General features: G+C 35.1%; 1 protein-coding gene across 11 annotated transcripts in view; it reads right to left on the minus strand.

The window, feature by feature from the left end:
- The window catches only part of HMBOX1 (homeobox containing 1), a 187305-nt gene that overhangs the window by 91481 nt on the left and 78293 nt on the right, over positions 1 to 17531 (minus strand). For all 11 annotated transcript variants that reach the window (XR_003790686.1, XR_003790685.1, XR_003790684.1 and 8 more), the window contains exons 2-3: positions 12411 to 12490; positions 5009 to 5485 (exon numbers count right to left, since the gene is read on the minus strand). Coding sequence is in view for 7 of the 11 variants with exons in the window: in XM_029201896.1 (XP_029057729.1) it covers positions 5009 to 5485; positions 12411 to 12433 (500 nt within the window). In the remaining 4 variants the exon portion in view is untranslated. The remainder of the gene's footprint in view (positions 1 to 5008; positions 5486 to 12410; positions 12491 to 17531) is intronic.

A 17531-nucleotide genomic window follows, 5' to 3' on the forward strand; every position in this document is an offset into this window, starting at 1 on the left:
AAAAAATTTTTTAATTCTTCAATGTAAAACTTTTTGAAACTGTAAAAGCACTACATAAACAATGACTATTATTTTATAATACCCTGGAAAGAATCCCAGGAAAAGAATAAACAAACGATCTGCCCTAAGTACGTAAGACTGAAGTAAACATCTGCATTGGGTATTTTAAAGCACCATGAAAAGACTTCTACACAGTCAATTTAGATACAAGTGTTGTGTCATTTGGTTGGTTACACTAGGTATTTTCAAAATAGTAACAGCATTTAACTTTCACTGTGTCCAGTTCTCTTATGTATTTCAAAAACTTCCATTCTACTGGGTTAAATCTGTTCTTTAAACTTTCACATATTCCCCCTCACTCATTCCACCTTCTTTAACGACCTGCCTCTCCTAATGTTGTCCACACTGTACCCTGTGAACTCACCAATTTCCTGGTGTGAAAACTCCTTCATTGACTCCAAATCTAACTCTTTCATCTACTCCTTACTTCCTCTCTTCATCTAAAATTTGACATCTTTAAGGAGAATGAATCCACTTTTCCTCCCTTATCTTATAAAATCTCACACTTCTCATGATTTCTACTCCTCCAGCCTTATGGAATAAAAGTGAAGTGTAGGCTGATCTTTCTTTGACTCTACAGTTTATTTCCAAGATAAACTACCACTCTATTTGTATCTAACCACTTACATACACTCAGTAATGCCTCTTCGTGAAATTACCCTTTTTAAAGACATCTTAAAATAATAATAATTGCCACCTATTCAGAGAAGTTCTCCCTGATCCTCAGAGCTAAAAAAGATCTTTTCTTCCAATAACTAACTTTACCATTTTGTTTATACTACTCACATGTGAATATATTACATGCTATTCTGTATTATAGTTGCTCCTGATCTGGTCTTATCTCTCCTACTAGCCTACAAAGTCCTTTAGCACAAAGATTGTGTCTTATTCACCATGGGGTTTGCATATAATAGAGCTTAATTTGTTCCATGAATGAACAAATCTGTAGTTGAAGATAAAAGGTTGTAAAATGGAAAACGTGATCTAGATAATTTATAAAACAGCTCTAAATTCTTAATATCAAATATGTTTAAGCTTCCCAAAACAGAATGGAAGAGAGTTATGTATACTAGCTCAAAACGGTAATATTTCCTTTTCTGGAACAAAGGCTATTAAAGACTGAATGTTTAAAAGTGGTACGCTTTAAGATCTTCCATATTCTCTTAGTTGATATACACTACACATTCTGTAGGACCCTTTAAAGTAGACATCTATCTCAAAGACTCCCAGAGATGGAGCAATACCTACCAAGACAGACTATTTCACAGGTGGGAAAATATAATTACACACAAATTCTTTCACATATGAATAAAAACCTTTTCACTTTAATTTCTACTCATGGAGATAAAGCATAATTTAGAATTTTAAAAGATAATGTTAAAACAAAAGCTATTCTATCTGTGTGAACAACATGGTAACTGATTATTATGTCTTCTAGAACATAAATCCCTACCTACACAAGTAAATAAGCTATTACTAGGCATATGGATAACCAACTCAGAAGAAAGTCTCAGGATCCTAGATAACATGCTAAACACTCATGAAAATTTAGTACGTGGGTAGTTAGGAATAATATCTTTTATATGACATTGTTTATTAATTCTGATTAAGCCTCATTTCAATTGTTATTTTATATATACACAATAGGACAGATACACTTTAATAGGTACACACTATTATATTAGCAGATGTACATATACACCTATATATAAACATACATATTAACAGATGCTTTTAAAAAATGTTAACATGGAAAATCGGTCTTTATTCTAGCTCCTGGCTTTAAAATCCTTCCTAAAATGTTATATTCAACAATTTGCTGAGAATTCACATTCTAGTTTCCCTTTCATTTTTTTTTAACCCTGATCCAAAAATGGAAAAAGTAGCATTTACTCTCTTTCTGATTCTTAACAAGCTAATCAGGTATACAGTTACAAATTAATCAAGTTTTACAAAAAAAAAAAAAAGCCTCCTTTGTATACCTTGAAATTATTAGGAGTTAAGTTCGTGGACCCAGTGGATTATGAAATTTGAAAGCTCTATCTTACGGCTGAGTGCTCTGGAGGTTGGGGAATGTAAGCATACAAGAGGTGAATTACATATGACACATGTAGAAAAGGAGGCAGGAAGGCATTCAGGGATCCATTCTCCCCACCTAGAGACCACCAAATCCAACCCACTATATCACCACAGTGTTGAGTGGGCAAAGGGCAGTGTAGCCCTATGTGGGCATAGGGTACTCAGAAAGATTCACTACCAAAACTTTCTCTAACATTCTACCAAATAAAAACTCATTAGGCTAGTAAGTGATTGATTTGACGTGGCAAATACCACGTGGGGGAAGAATGGGAGTAAGTCCATTATGGCTTTCACGCTTTGTCTTAAGTTACATTAACCACCATTCCTAAAATTTTACTGAAATCTACACACATGAAAAATTTATTTACAGAGGCAACAGATACCAGTGACAGACACACTGGTAATAAAGACACGGGTCAGAATTCAGCTCTGCCACTTAATATTTAAGTTTTCTTGGGTCAATTACTTATTTTTTGTGAATCTCAATTTCTCTGCTCTACCTCACACACAGCATGGTTGTAATGATTAAAAGTTGAAACCAGTCATGTAATCAACTTCTCCCTCAAACCTAAGGATTGGTACTATTTGCAAACTTGAGAAAAACAAGAGGTGGGCACAAAGTTAGAGTGCAGATGTGGGTGAGGGCACAATGGCAGAGGACCACAGAGCCAGAAGGTTCAACAAGACCACTACATGAGTAGAGGACACCACAGGAGCAGTTCTAAGAAAGAAGCCATAAAGTATCCTACCTATGCAACAAGGTAGGATGTATGTAAATTAAATACTGATAACAATTATAAACACATATATATCTAATGATGAAACTTGAATGTGTGTAATTGCTGGATTTAACTACAAACCCTAGTCCTGGCTAAATAGGTTTTCTGTTTATTTTGAGGACACAGTTGAACTACAACATTATGATAACCTTAGAGTTAATAGTCAATTTTTTAGATCATTATAGTCAAGTTTTAGACTCTGGACAATCTTCCAGAGACTTTGGTCCCAAATTTCTTGTTAGGCTAACACACATTTGGGAACTAACTATTGTTTTTAAAGCTCATTAAAACTGATTAACGACGGCAACAACAACAAAAATCAGGCTAGCATTCTAACAAATTTTCTTGTTGATACCCACTCTACTAGCATAATTAAAAGCTAACCTTCTTACATTTTAACTACTAAAGTAACTTCTGTTTGCCCAAATGGTCCTCTCTCTTAATCTTGACAGTGATATAGATGTTAAATTCAAAAGGAACATCTAAACTTTGGCCAGCTGTTTAAGCAAGTGAAAACGAATTAAAAGCCAAGCTGATCTTTTATATTTTTAAGTTTCACAAAGCTTAAATAACAGGGTCCTGTAGCTGCTCTATGAAACTATTCATTACAGGAATTAAGTTGAAATCTATTGGATTGGCCAAAAAGTTCATTCGGTTTTAAGTAAAAATAAAAGACATTTTTCATTTCCACCAAAAACTTTATTGAACATATTCATTAACCAAACGAACTTTTTGGCTGACACAATAGATACAATAGTCCGTTTAGCCCAGAATTCCCTATATGGCAGTTCCACCCTAAAAATAAATTCAGGACAGTTTGTTCAAAAGATATTTTACCTTTGTGGTACTATAGGATAGATGTTCCATATGGCAGTATTAAGTCACCATTATACTATCTTCAAGTCCTAAAGTCTTACAGAAGAACTACAACTCATAATTATAGGTTATAATTTTATTTCACAAATTCCTGCTACGGTTTCTTTCATATATACTGTAACTAATCTACCTGCAGGCTCTCCTCCCTACTACAGTAGCGATAATCTACTGAAAACAATGCTTTTATCAACTCTTTCCTACAGACCTGTAAGAGCTCCTTTAATTTCCACCAAGTTAAACATAAATTATGTATATGGAATTCAAATCTTCCCAAAATCTGTACTGCCTCTTAATATACTATTCTTATTACCATATCTAGCCAATCTGCAGTTTTTATAAGACTAATCATGTCTTGCCTTTTCTACCTGTTACCATTCCCTTAACTTTAAATAAAGCTCCTATATTTCAAAACAGAAGCTATCCTTTAAAGCTTAGCTCAAATTCCTCCATTCAATTGACATATTAAGCCCTTAACATGTGCTAAGGACAGTTCTAGATCCTGGAGACACAACAATGGAAAGCACATCAGTGCTGCCCTCAAAATGTCCCAGGTCCAGGGTGAAGCCTCTCCTAATCACCTCTGTTGAAACTGGACTTCTTCTCTCAGTGTTTCAAACTCTAAGTGTTTACACTTATTTTGTAATAGATAACATTAAATTTGTGTGTGCGTGTGTGTGTGTGTGTGTGTGTGTGTGTGTGTATGGCATCTATTGCTAAAATTAGAACTTTAGCTTCTTAGGGGTAGAAACCATGTCTATTTTTCTGCTTAAGAACATTGCTTTTCAAATAGATGGTCAAAATTATTTTGTTGATTGGCATGTTGGAGGGAAAAATTAAGAGTATACATATCATGATAAAGTCAACCTATCAGAACAAGTACTTACAATGGGTTTAAGGATTATAATGTGTTTGTTAGAAATTCAGAAAATTCAGATGTTAGTGATTAGAGCCATAAAGAGAAGGCTAACCTTTGCTTTGATAACAGAGAGGATGGAAAAGACTTATCAAGCAGCAAAGAGAAAGAACTTAAGTAGAGAAGAAAATTAAATGTTTTTGAATTAAAAACATAAAAATTTTAATTTTTTTCTTTACCACTAAAGGGGGAGGGGACATCACAGTTCTTATAGGTAAAGAGCTGAAATACAGCTTCATTACTCAAAATCAGTCTTAAGAATATAAACATTTGGAGGACTCTGAATAAGAAAGGAACTAACCTCATTAATTCCTCTACTTTATCATCTACATCTAGGTCCTCTTCTGAGGCTTCAAAACTGTATGACCTCTGACCCATGCTGTTTGCATGGTAGCGAGTTGGTGACATCTTTCCATTGGATGTGGATAATCGCTCGTTATTCTCCCTCCCATTCTGATTGGTAGTACAAGGCTGTGGGGAGGTATCATAACTGTTGCTAGGTGATGGGGACATTCCAGAATGCTGGGTCTGTGTGGAAGCTGTAGCTGTAGAGGAAGATGCTGGAACATTGTTGGTAGTATTCCCATATGAACTTCCTCCGTAGCTGGACCTTCTTCCAAACTTGTCGCTATGCTCTTGATCAAGACGGTCCAAAGTTTCCAAGGCATGGAGAATTTCATGTTTAGTCATTCCAGTACGTCGAAGGCGCTGAAGCAGATCTATCTGCTCTATGGTAAATCTGGGTTCATCTGTATAGTGAGACATGGTTTCCAGCAAACTAAAACAAAAAAAATTTTTTTTAAAGTTCCTTTATTTACAATATCTACCAAAGAATATATCATTATGTATTGAGAATGCACAGAAGATAAAATATTTCTATATCAACTTGTTTACTGAAAATGATTAAGACATTATTATTATCATATTATAATAACAGGAATATTTTGTTTTATCAGCAAAACTGACCTAGGAACTCTGTGACTTCATTTACTGTAGACAAACAGTTTGGTAAGCTTAGCCCAAGGAAATACTAATAACCAGCAAGAATATTTAAATGGAAAAGTAAGAGAGGCACACAAAAAAATTTATCAAGCACCATTTCACCCACCACTTTGCAATTTCATGAGTATTTCATCTCTGTAATGTATTCTCTCTTAATAGTTATCCCAAGAAATGGATCTTTCGTGGTTGTGGCCAAACTGAACTATTCATTTTTCTTAGGAAATTGCTTCTCCATTATGCTTCCTTTAACTAACACAAGATACTGTAGCACACCAGAAAATGTCTCAGAGTCAATAACAATATGAAGTTCAAGGGAGTTGTCAAATATCATAAAAATTCTCACTACTTGAATTCCTTTCTTATAAAACCTGACTTTCTTAAGATTTTTTTAAGTGGGAATTTCTTCTATTTTTATTTTTATAGTTCTAGTGCCAAATAGGTTGCATGGCATGCAGCAGGCTCTCAGTAAGTGCCTGCTGATAGAAATAAATGTCAAAGAATTTTCTCATCCTTTCCAGGTAAATTTCTGCTCTGGGCCAGTTCCCCTAAGCTGTTGGAAATCTATTTCTCTATCCCTCTATACTAAACATTTATTGAACATGCACTCTAGGCAGGCATTGGGCAAGAGTTTCATGTAATATAATCTCAGTTCCTGACGACAACCCTCTGTAGTTTTTCTTTTAAGTTTTATATTGATTGATTGATTGTTGAGGAAACTAAGGCCCACAATGCTTTTGTAGCTTGCAAAAAAGTCTGATTAAGACATAGAAAATATTTAAACCTTACTGACTCCAAAAGCATGCATCACTCTGCTTTCCAATATATGGCAGGACTTACTGGAATCAAATGATATGGGACACAGGCTTTTGTCCTTTTTTAAATCTCCAGTTTAAACCACTTAGATAAAACCGACTGATGGACTAGTGGTTCTAGTAACAGTTTTTTATATTTAAGATCTTTGCTCCATCTAGAATTTATATTTACCTAATGAGTGTGAAAGGATTTGAGCTTTATCTTTTCCCAAATGGATAGCTCATTTGTCCAATATGCTTTACTGAGTAATACATCTCTTCTCCTCTGGTATGAAATGCCACCTTTATCATATACAAAATTTCCACAAAAATCTGTATCTACCTTTGGAGTCTCTATTCTATTGCAATGACTGCTTTGTCTTCTAAATCCTTTTAAAAATAGCAGGCGGGACTTCCCTGGTGGCGCAGCAGTTGAGAATCCGCCTCCCAATGCAGGGGATACAGGTTCGATCCCTGGTCCGGGAAGATCCCACATGCCGCGGAGCAAATGAGCCCGTGCGCCACAACTACTGAGCCTGTGCTGTAGAGCCCACATGCCACAATTACTGAAGCCCGCGTGCCTAGAGCCCACGCACCACAACAAAAAGTAGCCCCACTGGCAGCAACTAGAGAGAGCCCAACGCAGCCAAAAATAAATAAATAAATAAAATTTTAAAATAAATAAAATAAGCAGGCAGAAATCTATAATTTTTATGTGAAACAGTTCTAGTTTTAGACAGGCTCATTAAAAATAAAAATAAACATTTTGTGGACCTAAAATAACATGCTGCAGGTCATTTGTGCCCATGGACCACAGTATCTGCCTTATACCTATAAACATTTTCTTTTGCCCTCTTCCAATATTCATTTGTGACAAGCTATTCATCATAAAAGCCCTGTTTTCATGATTATTACATTCTTTCCTGATTGCCTAGTTTTTTTCCTTCAAGGTTTTATAATGTAAAATTTTAAACACAGAGAAAAGTTGAAATAAATTTATAGTGAATGCCTATACACTAACGACCTAGATTTTACCATTAATATTTTACTTGCTTTACTACATATCCATCCATTCCTTTATGCCTCCATCCCTCTATTCATCTCATCTTTTGATGCATTTCAAAATCAGTTACAGACATCTGTACACTTCCCCCTAAATACTTCCACATGTATATCATTAATTAGAGCTCAGTATTTGTTCAGGTAGTTTTTCTCTTGAAGTAAAATTTAGATAAAATAAAATATGAAAATCTTATGTTTACCATCTATGAGTTCTGAGAAGTACATCCACCTGTGAAATTCAAACCCCTATGAAGTTACAGAATATTACCATCACCCCAGGAAGTTCCCTCATGCCCCTTCCTGGTCAGTCCCTGTCCTCTTCCCTCAGAGGCAATCACTGCTCAGATTTTTTTCCCATGACAGATTAGTTTTGTCTGTTCCAGAACCTCATCTAAATGGAACTTCTATGTACTCTTTTGTGTAAGGCTTCTGTCAGTATAAAGTTTTTGAGATTCATCTACAATGTTGTATGTATCAGCAGTTTGTTCCTTTTTATTACTGAATAGTACTTCATTGTAGGAATATACCACAGTTTTGTTTAGCCATTCTATTTCGGACACCTGGACAGCTGCCAATTATTAGCTATTCTAAATCTTCGGCAATTACAACTGTACTCTGCTAATTTTCTTGTTAGCTTCATATACCACCCCCTCCCCCACACCCCCCATAACATACCATCAGCTAGTTGGGAGAGAGAGAAAAAAAAAAACTTTCAACCAGAGTAACTCATTTACTTTTTCTCCTAACTGATGTCAAAAGAACCCTGCTTATTAACACAAATGCTCTATTATTAAAATGCTATGCAGTGTTGGTAATGTTCTGTTCTATGCTAGTTACATTACATAGGTACATTAGCTGTGAACATTCACCAAGTTGTACACTACTGATTTGTACATTTTTCAGTAGGTATATTACATTCAAAATTTGTTGAAAAAGCTCTGTAAACATTTTCCTAATGGCTTATAAGAGACACTTGACACTTTAGTTTCTATCTTAACCCTCAGCCCTTGGTCCTTTCTATCAAGTGCTTAGTAACACATTAATTCTTAATCCTAGGAAGTTCTTTTTAAAAGTAGCTGCCAAGGGCTTCCCTGGTGGCGCAGTGGTTGGGGGTCCGTCTGCCGATGCGGGGGACGCGGGTTCGTGCCCTGGTCCGGGAGGATCCCGCGAGCCGCAGAGCGACTGGGCCTGTGAGCCATGGCCGCTGGGCCTGCGCGTCCAGAGCCTGTGCTCCGCGGCGGGAGGGGCCACAGCGGTGAGAGGCCCGCGTACCGCAAAAGCATAAAAAATAAAAAAATTTTTTAAAGTAGCTGCCAAATCCCTTTAGTAATCCAAATAATTTACCTCTTAACTTAATGATTTGGTAAATTCAGGTTTCTGTACATTATTCCTTTCTCTTGAAAATGGAGTTGTCCATTGCTAACTTCATGCTTTGAAGGTCTTCATACTTTCAAAATTCATCATAAACTGACCTTGTTTAGATACGAGATTTCAAGGACTGTTTTATTATACAGACAAAAAAAATCAATTATGATATTTTCCTATCCCATTTATATCAGAGCAGATAGTATTCTGTATATAATTCTTCAAATGTCTCTCTGTATGGAACAGCACTCTGTATATATTAGCATAAAACTAAAATAAATTACAAGAATTTAACCTGTTAACTGAAAAGTATCCATCCTAAAGCTTATATTAGAACTACCAGAACTAAAGATTCCACAGTATCTGAAGCAATGTAATATTGTGTTATTTCAGATTCCTTGACTATGGGAAACATTTTTAATCCAAAGTCATAAAAGGAGATAACAGAAGGCACCTATTATTTTGTCTGCACAGAATGCCTCATTGTTTCCAATCACATGTTCTTGGGGATGTCACTCAAAATACCCTACCTTCTGGCCAACAGCGTGGGCACACAAGGAAACCAAGCCTTGTTCTCCTCAAAATATTCAGGTTAGAGTAGAAGGAAGATGGACAGTCACTGTAACTGTGCTCAGCTGTGGGAAGATGTTAGTCTGGTATATTCCTCACCATGCAGAAGAAGCTAGTTTATAGGAAACTAAAGCAGGTATACTAAGAAATGCAGAGCAAAGGGGAAAGTTCTACAGTGTTCATATCCCTTGTTCTAGTCATTCCTAAGCCCCTACCTCATCCCTGCTCTTCTTCCCCACCAGGGATTGAACCCGTGCCCCCTGCAGTGGAAGCGCAGAGTCTTAACCACTGGATCACCACGGAAGTCCACTCCTGCTCTTCTTGCTATATTGTTATGTAAGAGCATAAACTTCCCTTTATGCTTCACCTTGTTTAAATTAGATGTCTGTGCCTTGCACCAAGAGGGGTCCCTAATACAAAGATATACCTTAAGTAAAAAGATCTACAATTGCTAGAATAAAATGTATGACTCCTATATAGCAGAGTGATAGTGGCATAATGAGCAGGATCAAATCATGCATATGACACTGAAGGTACAATATTTTACTGAGAAAATGCCAAGATTAGAAGCTTTCTTGGATATTGAGAACAATATTCCAGTGGCATTAACATAAACAAAGGTACACATTCTGTCATTTTCGAATTTTATTTCCTATAATTCACCTAGTTTAAGTGCATAATCATGAAATTATGGCTAAAATGACCTACAAAGGTCATCTAAGTCCATGATACCAGCAATTCTTTTATAACAGAAAAAGATAACATGTAAGAACTGAATTAATTTTCCTATGTAGCAGAAGAACTGTTCACAGGATAAGGAACATCTTTCACTTCAAATTACTAATCTGAATGCAGACTCAGGCCAACAGTAATTGAAAATGATGTGAGAAGAATTTTGACACTGTAATAACACAGACAATGTCTGAAGCATAAAAGAACAATTAAATTCAGGAATTATGCCTCAGTTCATAAACTGACATTCTAAAAGACCATACTATTAGACCATAATAGTAAACGTATTTTACAATAAATTTTACCCCTACTTGGATATGTAAACCCTTCTTGGATAAGGCCCGAGGTCCAGAACATACTTTCTTAAACTAAATCCTAAAATCATGAAGGTTAAAGCATTCACAAATGATTAATCTTGAAATCATATGTGCAAAAATGACACAACTACCTTACCTGTAAATCATCAACAGATAATAAGACCTTATTGGATAACACAGCATTTTCTTCAGCTTGACTGCTGTCTTTATCTTTTTATCTAGAATGACTAGGCAAAATATGGTCTAGTCATGTATTAGTTTTGTTTGTCATACATGGTATTTATTCCATGATGATTTAACACATTATTGCATCAGTCATAATATTAACCAACTAAAGATGTACTAAGGCCCTTCTTACTATTTATGGCACATTACACACACAATTATCATTACCATCAAAGGAGAGGCAGTTTTAAAGTAAGAAAATGACAAGAGTGAGAATAAGTAAGAAATGAAGATTTGCTGGGGATTGAGCTTCACAGTATGGTAAAATGATTCTATAATTCAAACCAATGGCAGAACTGACTAACGCAGAGAAGAGAGACTATGACTACAGATAATCGTATAAAAATGTTCTTTTCATAATAAAAAGATTTCGAGAAAAATAAGATTATATTCAATTTACAATCATACTTTAATAGCTATTTTTAAATTACCACTAATTAAGGTTGAAATTTTTAAATTACAGCCACCTTATACACATTTGGGAAAATAAAATCCTAGTGTTGATAAAAACATGCAAGTTTATAGAGGGAGATATAAATTAGGTGTGCAATCAGAGAACAGGAGGCCATTTAGACAAAAATCATTCAACTAACACTTATTGAGTGACCCCTATGTGTCAGACCATGTACAAGGCAGAGAGGATGCAACAAGGAACAAATTAGGCAAAAATTCCTGGCCTCATGATGCTTAATTACATTCTAATGGCTATAGAAAATAGCCATTAACAAATAAATTGTATGTTTTAAAAAAGGGAAACTCAGGCCCAAAGCAAACACAGTGTCTTCCCTTTCCCAAGGACACAGCTACTTAGCAGCAACTCAGGCTACAGTTCACACCACCTGGCCTATTCCAGAGACTTTTAGATATATGATAAAGCCAATGAGAGAAGAAAAAAGTTTAACAAAAAACCTAAATAACAAGGAAAATCTATCTTAATGTCTACTTACTGGATTATAGAACTGTCAACCAAAACAGAAGGAATTTAATTGAAATATTGGTTGAACCAAATTTTAGAAAATGCTTACGCTAAAGGCACTCTGCACTAGACTCTAAAGATGTACTTAATAGATACTTTATCTACTCTAGAATACTTTTATTCAGAGGCCTATTTAATATGAACTAGTGGTTACAGCTCATGTCCTAGCACAAAAAAACCTCTCTACATAATAACACCATCCAATTTGTATTTTTTGCCAGACTCCAAAGAAAGTCTACCAGTTACATTAGCTAACAGACTTAACTACATTATTATCCCCAGTAGGTAAAGAAAATGGCTAAGGTGTTTAGTAGTTTGCATACAAAAGGCAGCATTAAGGTAGCATTCTTCCAATATTCTGCTTGTCACAAGGTATTTAATACCAGCCATCTGTTTCACAAATTTCTAGGCTATTAAGCTGTTTAAAATTATATGTAATTTTATGTTCAATTGAAAATTAATGTTAGACTTCAAACTTGAAACAGAAATGGTAAAAGAGAAAGTTGATAGATTTGAAAATTCATTCCTTACCACATAACTATGAAAAAATTCTTTCAACTCTACAAATGCCTGCTGTCATTTGTGGATCATAATCATAATGATTTTTAAATTTTATTAAAACAATTGAGAGGATGAAAATTAAGAGAAGAATTAGATACTTACACCACTGGAAAGGAACTGAGCATACTTTACATGAGGTGAATCAATATCTTTTCTAGAGATGATCAGCGTTATTTATCATTCTGTGGAATAAAGACAGAAAATTCAGAAATAGTTTTTAATCAAGTATTGAACAAAAATTTTAATTATATACTTAAGGATTAACAGTTAACATCAGATAATCATGATTTTAAAATTATTTTGTAATTCTGAAAGGAAACATCGGTTTGAAGGAAAATTTTAAAAATAGAAAAATGCTTTTGATAGCTTTCAAAATCATTCACTTGGAGAAAGTAATGAAAATCATACCCCTGAAGCTTAATCTGTTACCAGACACCACTGAGGGAAACAGATTTAAACATGCAATGGAATATATATATACACACACACCGCAGTGACATTCAAGATAACTTGTTGATAATAACATCAGCGCATTTATGTAGAATCCTATAAACAAAAAAACACACCACAGCATGATTGCAGCTAACAGTCTTAACTGTGGGGTAAATCCTGGGGTCTAGTTCCAAGACTATTACTTATTTTACTGCTAGCCAAACCTTCAGTGACTGAATTTCTCTAAGTCTCAATCTCCGCATCTATAAAACAGGGATAATAGATAACTACTTCAAAACGCTACAAGAATTTAAAACATTTTTTAAATGGTGGTGATGAAGCACTTCACAAACTATCAAGTAGCAGAGACTATTAATACCAGTTTAGAAAAGACACCAATACCCATGTCGATTCCTGAACAGAGTATAAGTTAATAATGGAGTGAGTCTAGTACTTCTATCTTCTGATTAGCATTCTACTGCTTTATTCAGCATTCAGACGCTGTGACCCCTTTCAATTCAGACATAGATCTGAACAAAAAGTGAAATCTACCATTCACAGTTTAGGAGCTAAAGATCATGTATTACTGACTGAACTTATTAGCAGTTTCAAACCATAACCTATAGAGGCAGCTATTTCCATGAACTCAAAGTTAATATTATAAATTAGATGAAAGTTAAAAATGTTGATGTCAAAAACTCTCTCATTAAAATACACATCCAGCACTGAATTATATAAAGCAAGACCAAAGTGTCTAACAGTGACTAATGATATATGTGAAATGTACAGGGTAAAGTTAGAAATCTTTCATATTTCATATCCTAAATTGTAGCTTTAATGAAGTTCCTGCTGTAGTTAATTTTATTGCTGACTTAAGAAACACTGGTCCTAAAAGGTAGATATAAAATACAAAGAAAATCTACTGAAAATATTGTTGATTACATTTCCTAGACAAAATAGCAACACCAAGCCACAAAACTGATTACTGGTCAATACACGTTTTTTCCACTCTTGCTCAAATGCAGTTAAAATATACTAAGTACTTACTTGCCCTGACATAGGCACAACGTCATAATATGAGTAAGATATGGTCCCAGCAGTGTAGAACCTTATTAAACTATGGGGAAGGGTCAAATAAAAATCACACACACACACATCCTTCTAATAAAAGGCATAATGTGATAAGTCTAAAAATTCAAGGTCTATGAGAATAACAATTTAGAAATTAATTTAGGTCACAGAGAACTGGGAAGACTTCTTCAAGTGAGATCTCAGCTGTTATCTGACGTTTAGAATAAGACTTCCACCAAACCAAAGTGTGAAGGGAGGTTAGAATCAGTGGAGGAAAGAATCAGGGAGAAGGAACAATTAAAAGAGATTATGAAGGATGATTAGGGAATAAGTAGACCTGTGTTGTTGGCCTTTAACATGTATGTATGAGAAGACAGGTAGAAAGGGAGGACTTCCACTATCTATGGAGGGCTGGAAAATGCCTTGCAGTAATTCTGACCTTTATTCTGTAAGTATGCGAATGATGCTACAGCTGAATCAGACAATCTAGGAAGTAAATCACCAAAGACCCTCATTTCACAGATGAGGAAACTGAGATTAAGACACTGATACAGACCTGTATAACTGCAAATCACTGAATTCATGTCATTTATATTTCAGATATAAATGGGCTAAAAATATTCTATAAAAATAAAATATTCTAAGAACAGAAGACCAAGCAAGCATGGTGCTATGAGTTCTCTACTCTCAGGTTCAACGTCACAGAGCCCTCCTAGCATAGGAGACAGATTTCTTTTAAACTGACAGATTAAAAATGTATATTAAAATCACACCCATTAGAATGGCTATAATCAAGAAACAGAAAATAACAAGGATTGGCACAGATGTGGATAAAATAAAAGCTTTGTGTGCTGCCGATGAAAATGTGTAATGGTGGTGCCACTATGGAAAATACAATAGTATGGCAGTTCCTCAAAACAATTAAACACAGATTACCATAAGATCCGCAATTCTACTTCTGGGTGTATACCCAGAAGAAGTGAAAGCAGGGACTCGAAAATATATTTGTACACCCAAGTTTATAGCAGCATATTCACAAAAGCCAAAAGGTGGAAACAAACTCAAATGTCCATCGATGGATGAATGGCTAAACAAAATGTGGTACACACATAACATATAAGGGAATATTATTCAGCCTCAAAAAACAAGGAAATTCTGACATAGTAACATGGATGAACCCTGAAGGCATTACACTAAGTGAAACAAGACAGTCACAAAAGGTCAAATACTGTATAATTCCACTTTTAAGAGGTATTTAGAGTCATCAAATTCAAATAGAAAGTAGAATGGTGCTTGAATGGGGCTGTGGAAGGGGGAGTTATTGTTTAATGGTACAAAGTTTCAGTTTGGGAAGATGAAAAAGTTCTAGAGACGGATGACAGTGATGGTTGTACAACAATGTTTACTGTGCTTAATGTCACTGAACTGTATGCTTAAAAATGGTTAAAATGGTAAATTTTATACTATGTATATTTTATTACTGCAAAAAGTAGAGTATTATAATAAAAGAAAATGTACATTAAAAGGTATCAGGGATAAAAGTTCAAGGATGCTGAATCATATTTAAGCACCCAGCTATAAAAAGCAAGTAAGTTATAAAAGATAAAAAATCAGCTCCTCATTGGACTTCTAATCTGTTATATTTTAAAAAAAGAGAAAGAAAGAGTTGAATAACATTCACAGGGGACAAGGAGAAAAGAATTCCATACCAACAAAACTTACACTTTGATATAGGAAAAAAATTGCAAATATGGAAGAATTGAGAGAGTATATTTTCTCAGTTACCCCAACTGAGAAAAATAATTGAGAAAGGGTTCTGAATAAGAAAAAATAAACCAGAATAGAGACATGGTAACAGGGAAGATGATGAGAAAGGGTAATATAAGTAACGAATCTTTCAGTTTATATCATGTAATATACATTTAGATAATAACCGAATATCTAAGAATGTATAACTTACATGATAAATAAGGACTCTTGAAACAAAGGACTTTATCCCCAAAGAAATTTTAATAGATATCTATTCAAGATGTACTAAACAGTCTATTCAAAATAAAAGAGTTGTAGGCAGGGGAGATGGAGGGAGGCAGAAGTAAAAGTACTCCCAAGATCTGAAAGAAGAGAACGAGGGGAAAACAGAAGAGAGGCAGAAAATAAAAGTACTCTAAAGGTCTCATCTTTTCATGGTCAAGAGGACACCTGGGAGAAAAATGTGCATCTTTTGGGGAAAATAGTATTTTGTTTTAATTTTTATTTTGTTCTCTGCAAAAAATGCAGAGAAACATGTATCGATCGAGGTATAGTTTCAAGGTCAAAAGTATTGAGTGGGGACTTCCCTGGTGGCGCAGTGGGTAGGAATCCACCTGCCAATGCAGGGGACACGGGTTCCAGCCCTGGTCTGGGAAGATCCCACATGCCACGGAGTAACTAAGCCCGTGTGCCACAACTACTAAGCCTGCACTCTAGAGCCCGCGAGCCACACCTACTGAGCCTGCGCGCCTAGAGCCTGTGCTCCGCAACAACAGAAGCCACTGCAGTGAGAAGCCTGTACACTGAAACAAAGAGTAGCCCCTGCTTGCTGCAACTAGAGAAAGCCCATGAGCAGCAATGAGGACCCAACACAGCCAAATACATAAATTAATTAAATAAGTTTGAGTTAAAAAAAGTATCGAGTAGGATAAAGATTATACAATTGTAAAATATACAGTTTATGACCAATATGAGTTATAAAGTTGTATATACCAAATAACACAGCAGGTAATAAAGCAAAACTTATTAGAGCTTTAATAATTTTATTTTTAAAGATACAAATACACTCACTGATGTGTATAAAACTGATGACTAATAAGGACCTGCTGTATAAAAAAATAAATAAAATTCAAAAATTTTTTAAAAAGCAAAGAAAAAAAAGATACAAATATACTGAGTTATTTCAGTATACCTTGTAGAAGAGACAAATATAGTTCCAAAAAACAAAAAACAGAAATTATATTAACAATAAACTAATTTCAGAGATACGTAATATAGAAAATTTAGGAAAAGGTACCAAAAATATTTTGTTATAAATGACGAGATGACCTAGATAATCTTTGGATCAAAGAAGAAATCAAAAGAGAAATTATGATCTACATAGTAAGCTACAACAAAAAATAGCTATGATTTAATAATCATAATAAAAATCCAGGTGACCTAGCAAAATTTGTATTCAGAAGTAAATTTATGGCCTTAATAGCTTTTAATATTTTTAAAAGGCAGAGGCGGGGGGGGAACCCAGTAAACAAGAAATTAGAAAAAATACAAACTGTATCAAAATGAACTAGGAAGAAGGAACTAAGAGATACTATTTGACATTAATATAAAGTAAAGAAGTTATAGAAAGCATAAATAAGTCCAAAAGCTAGCTCTCTGAAACATGATTAAAGAATCAGAGTCTAATAAGGGGGTGAAAAAAAAAAGAGTGAGAGGGAAAACTCACGATAGTCAAAATGAAAAGAGAAATCATAAGTATAGGAGAGAATTAAGAAAATAAGACAGGGCTTCCCTGGTGGCACAGTGGTTGAGAGTCCGCCTGCCGATGCAGGGGACACAGATTCGTGCCCCGGTCCGGGAAGATCCCACATGCCGCAGAGCGGCTGGGCCTGTGAGCCACGGCTGCTGAGCCTGCGCGTCCGGAGCCTGTGCTCCACAACAGGAGAGACCACAACAGTGTGAGGCCCGCGT

This window comes from Monodon monoceros, unplaced genomic scaffold, assembly GCF_005190385.1.
Source record: "Monodon monoceros isolate NGI ecotype Baffin Bay Population unplaced genomic scaffold, NGI_Narwhal_1 Super_Scaffold_5, whole genome shotgun sequence".
NCBI classification, from domain to species: domain Eukaryota; kingdom Metazoa; phylum Chordata; class Mammalia; order Artiodactyla; family Monodontidae; genus Monodon; species Monodon monoceros.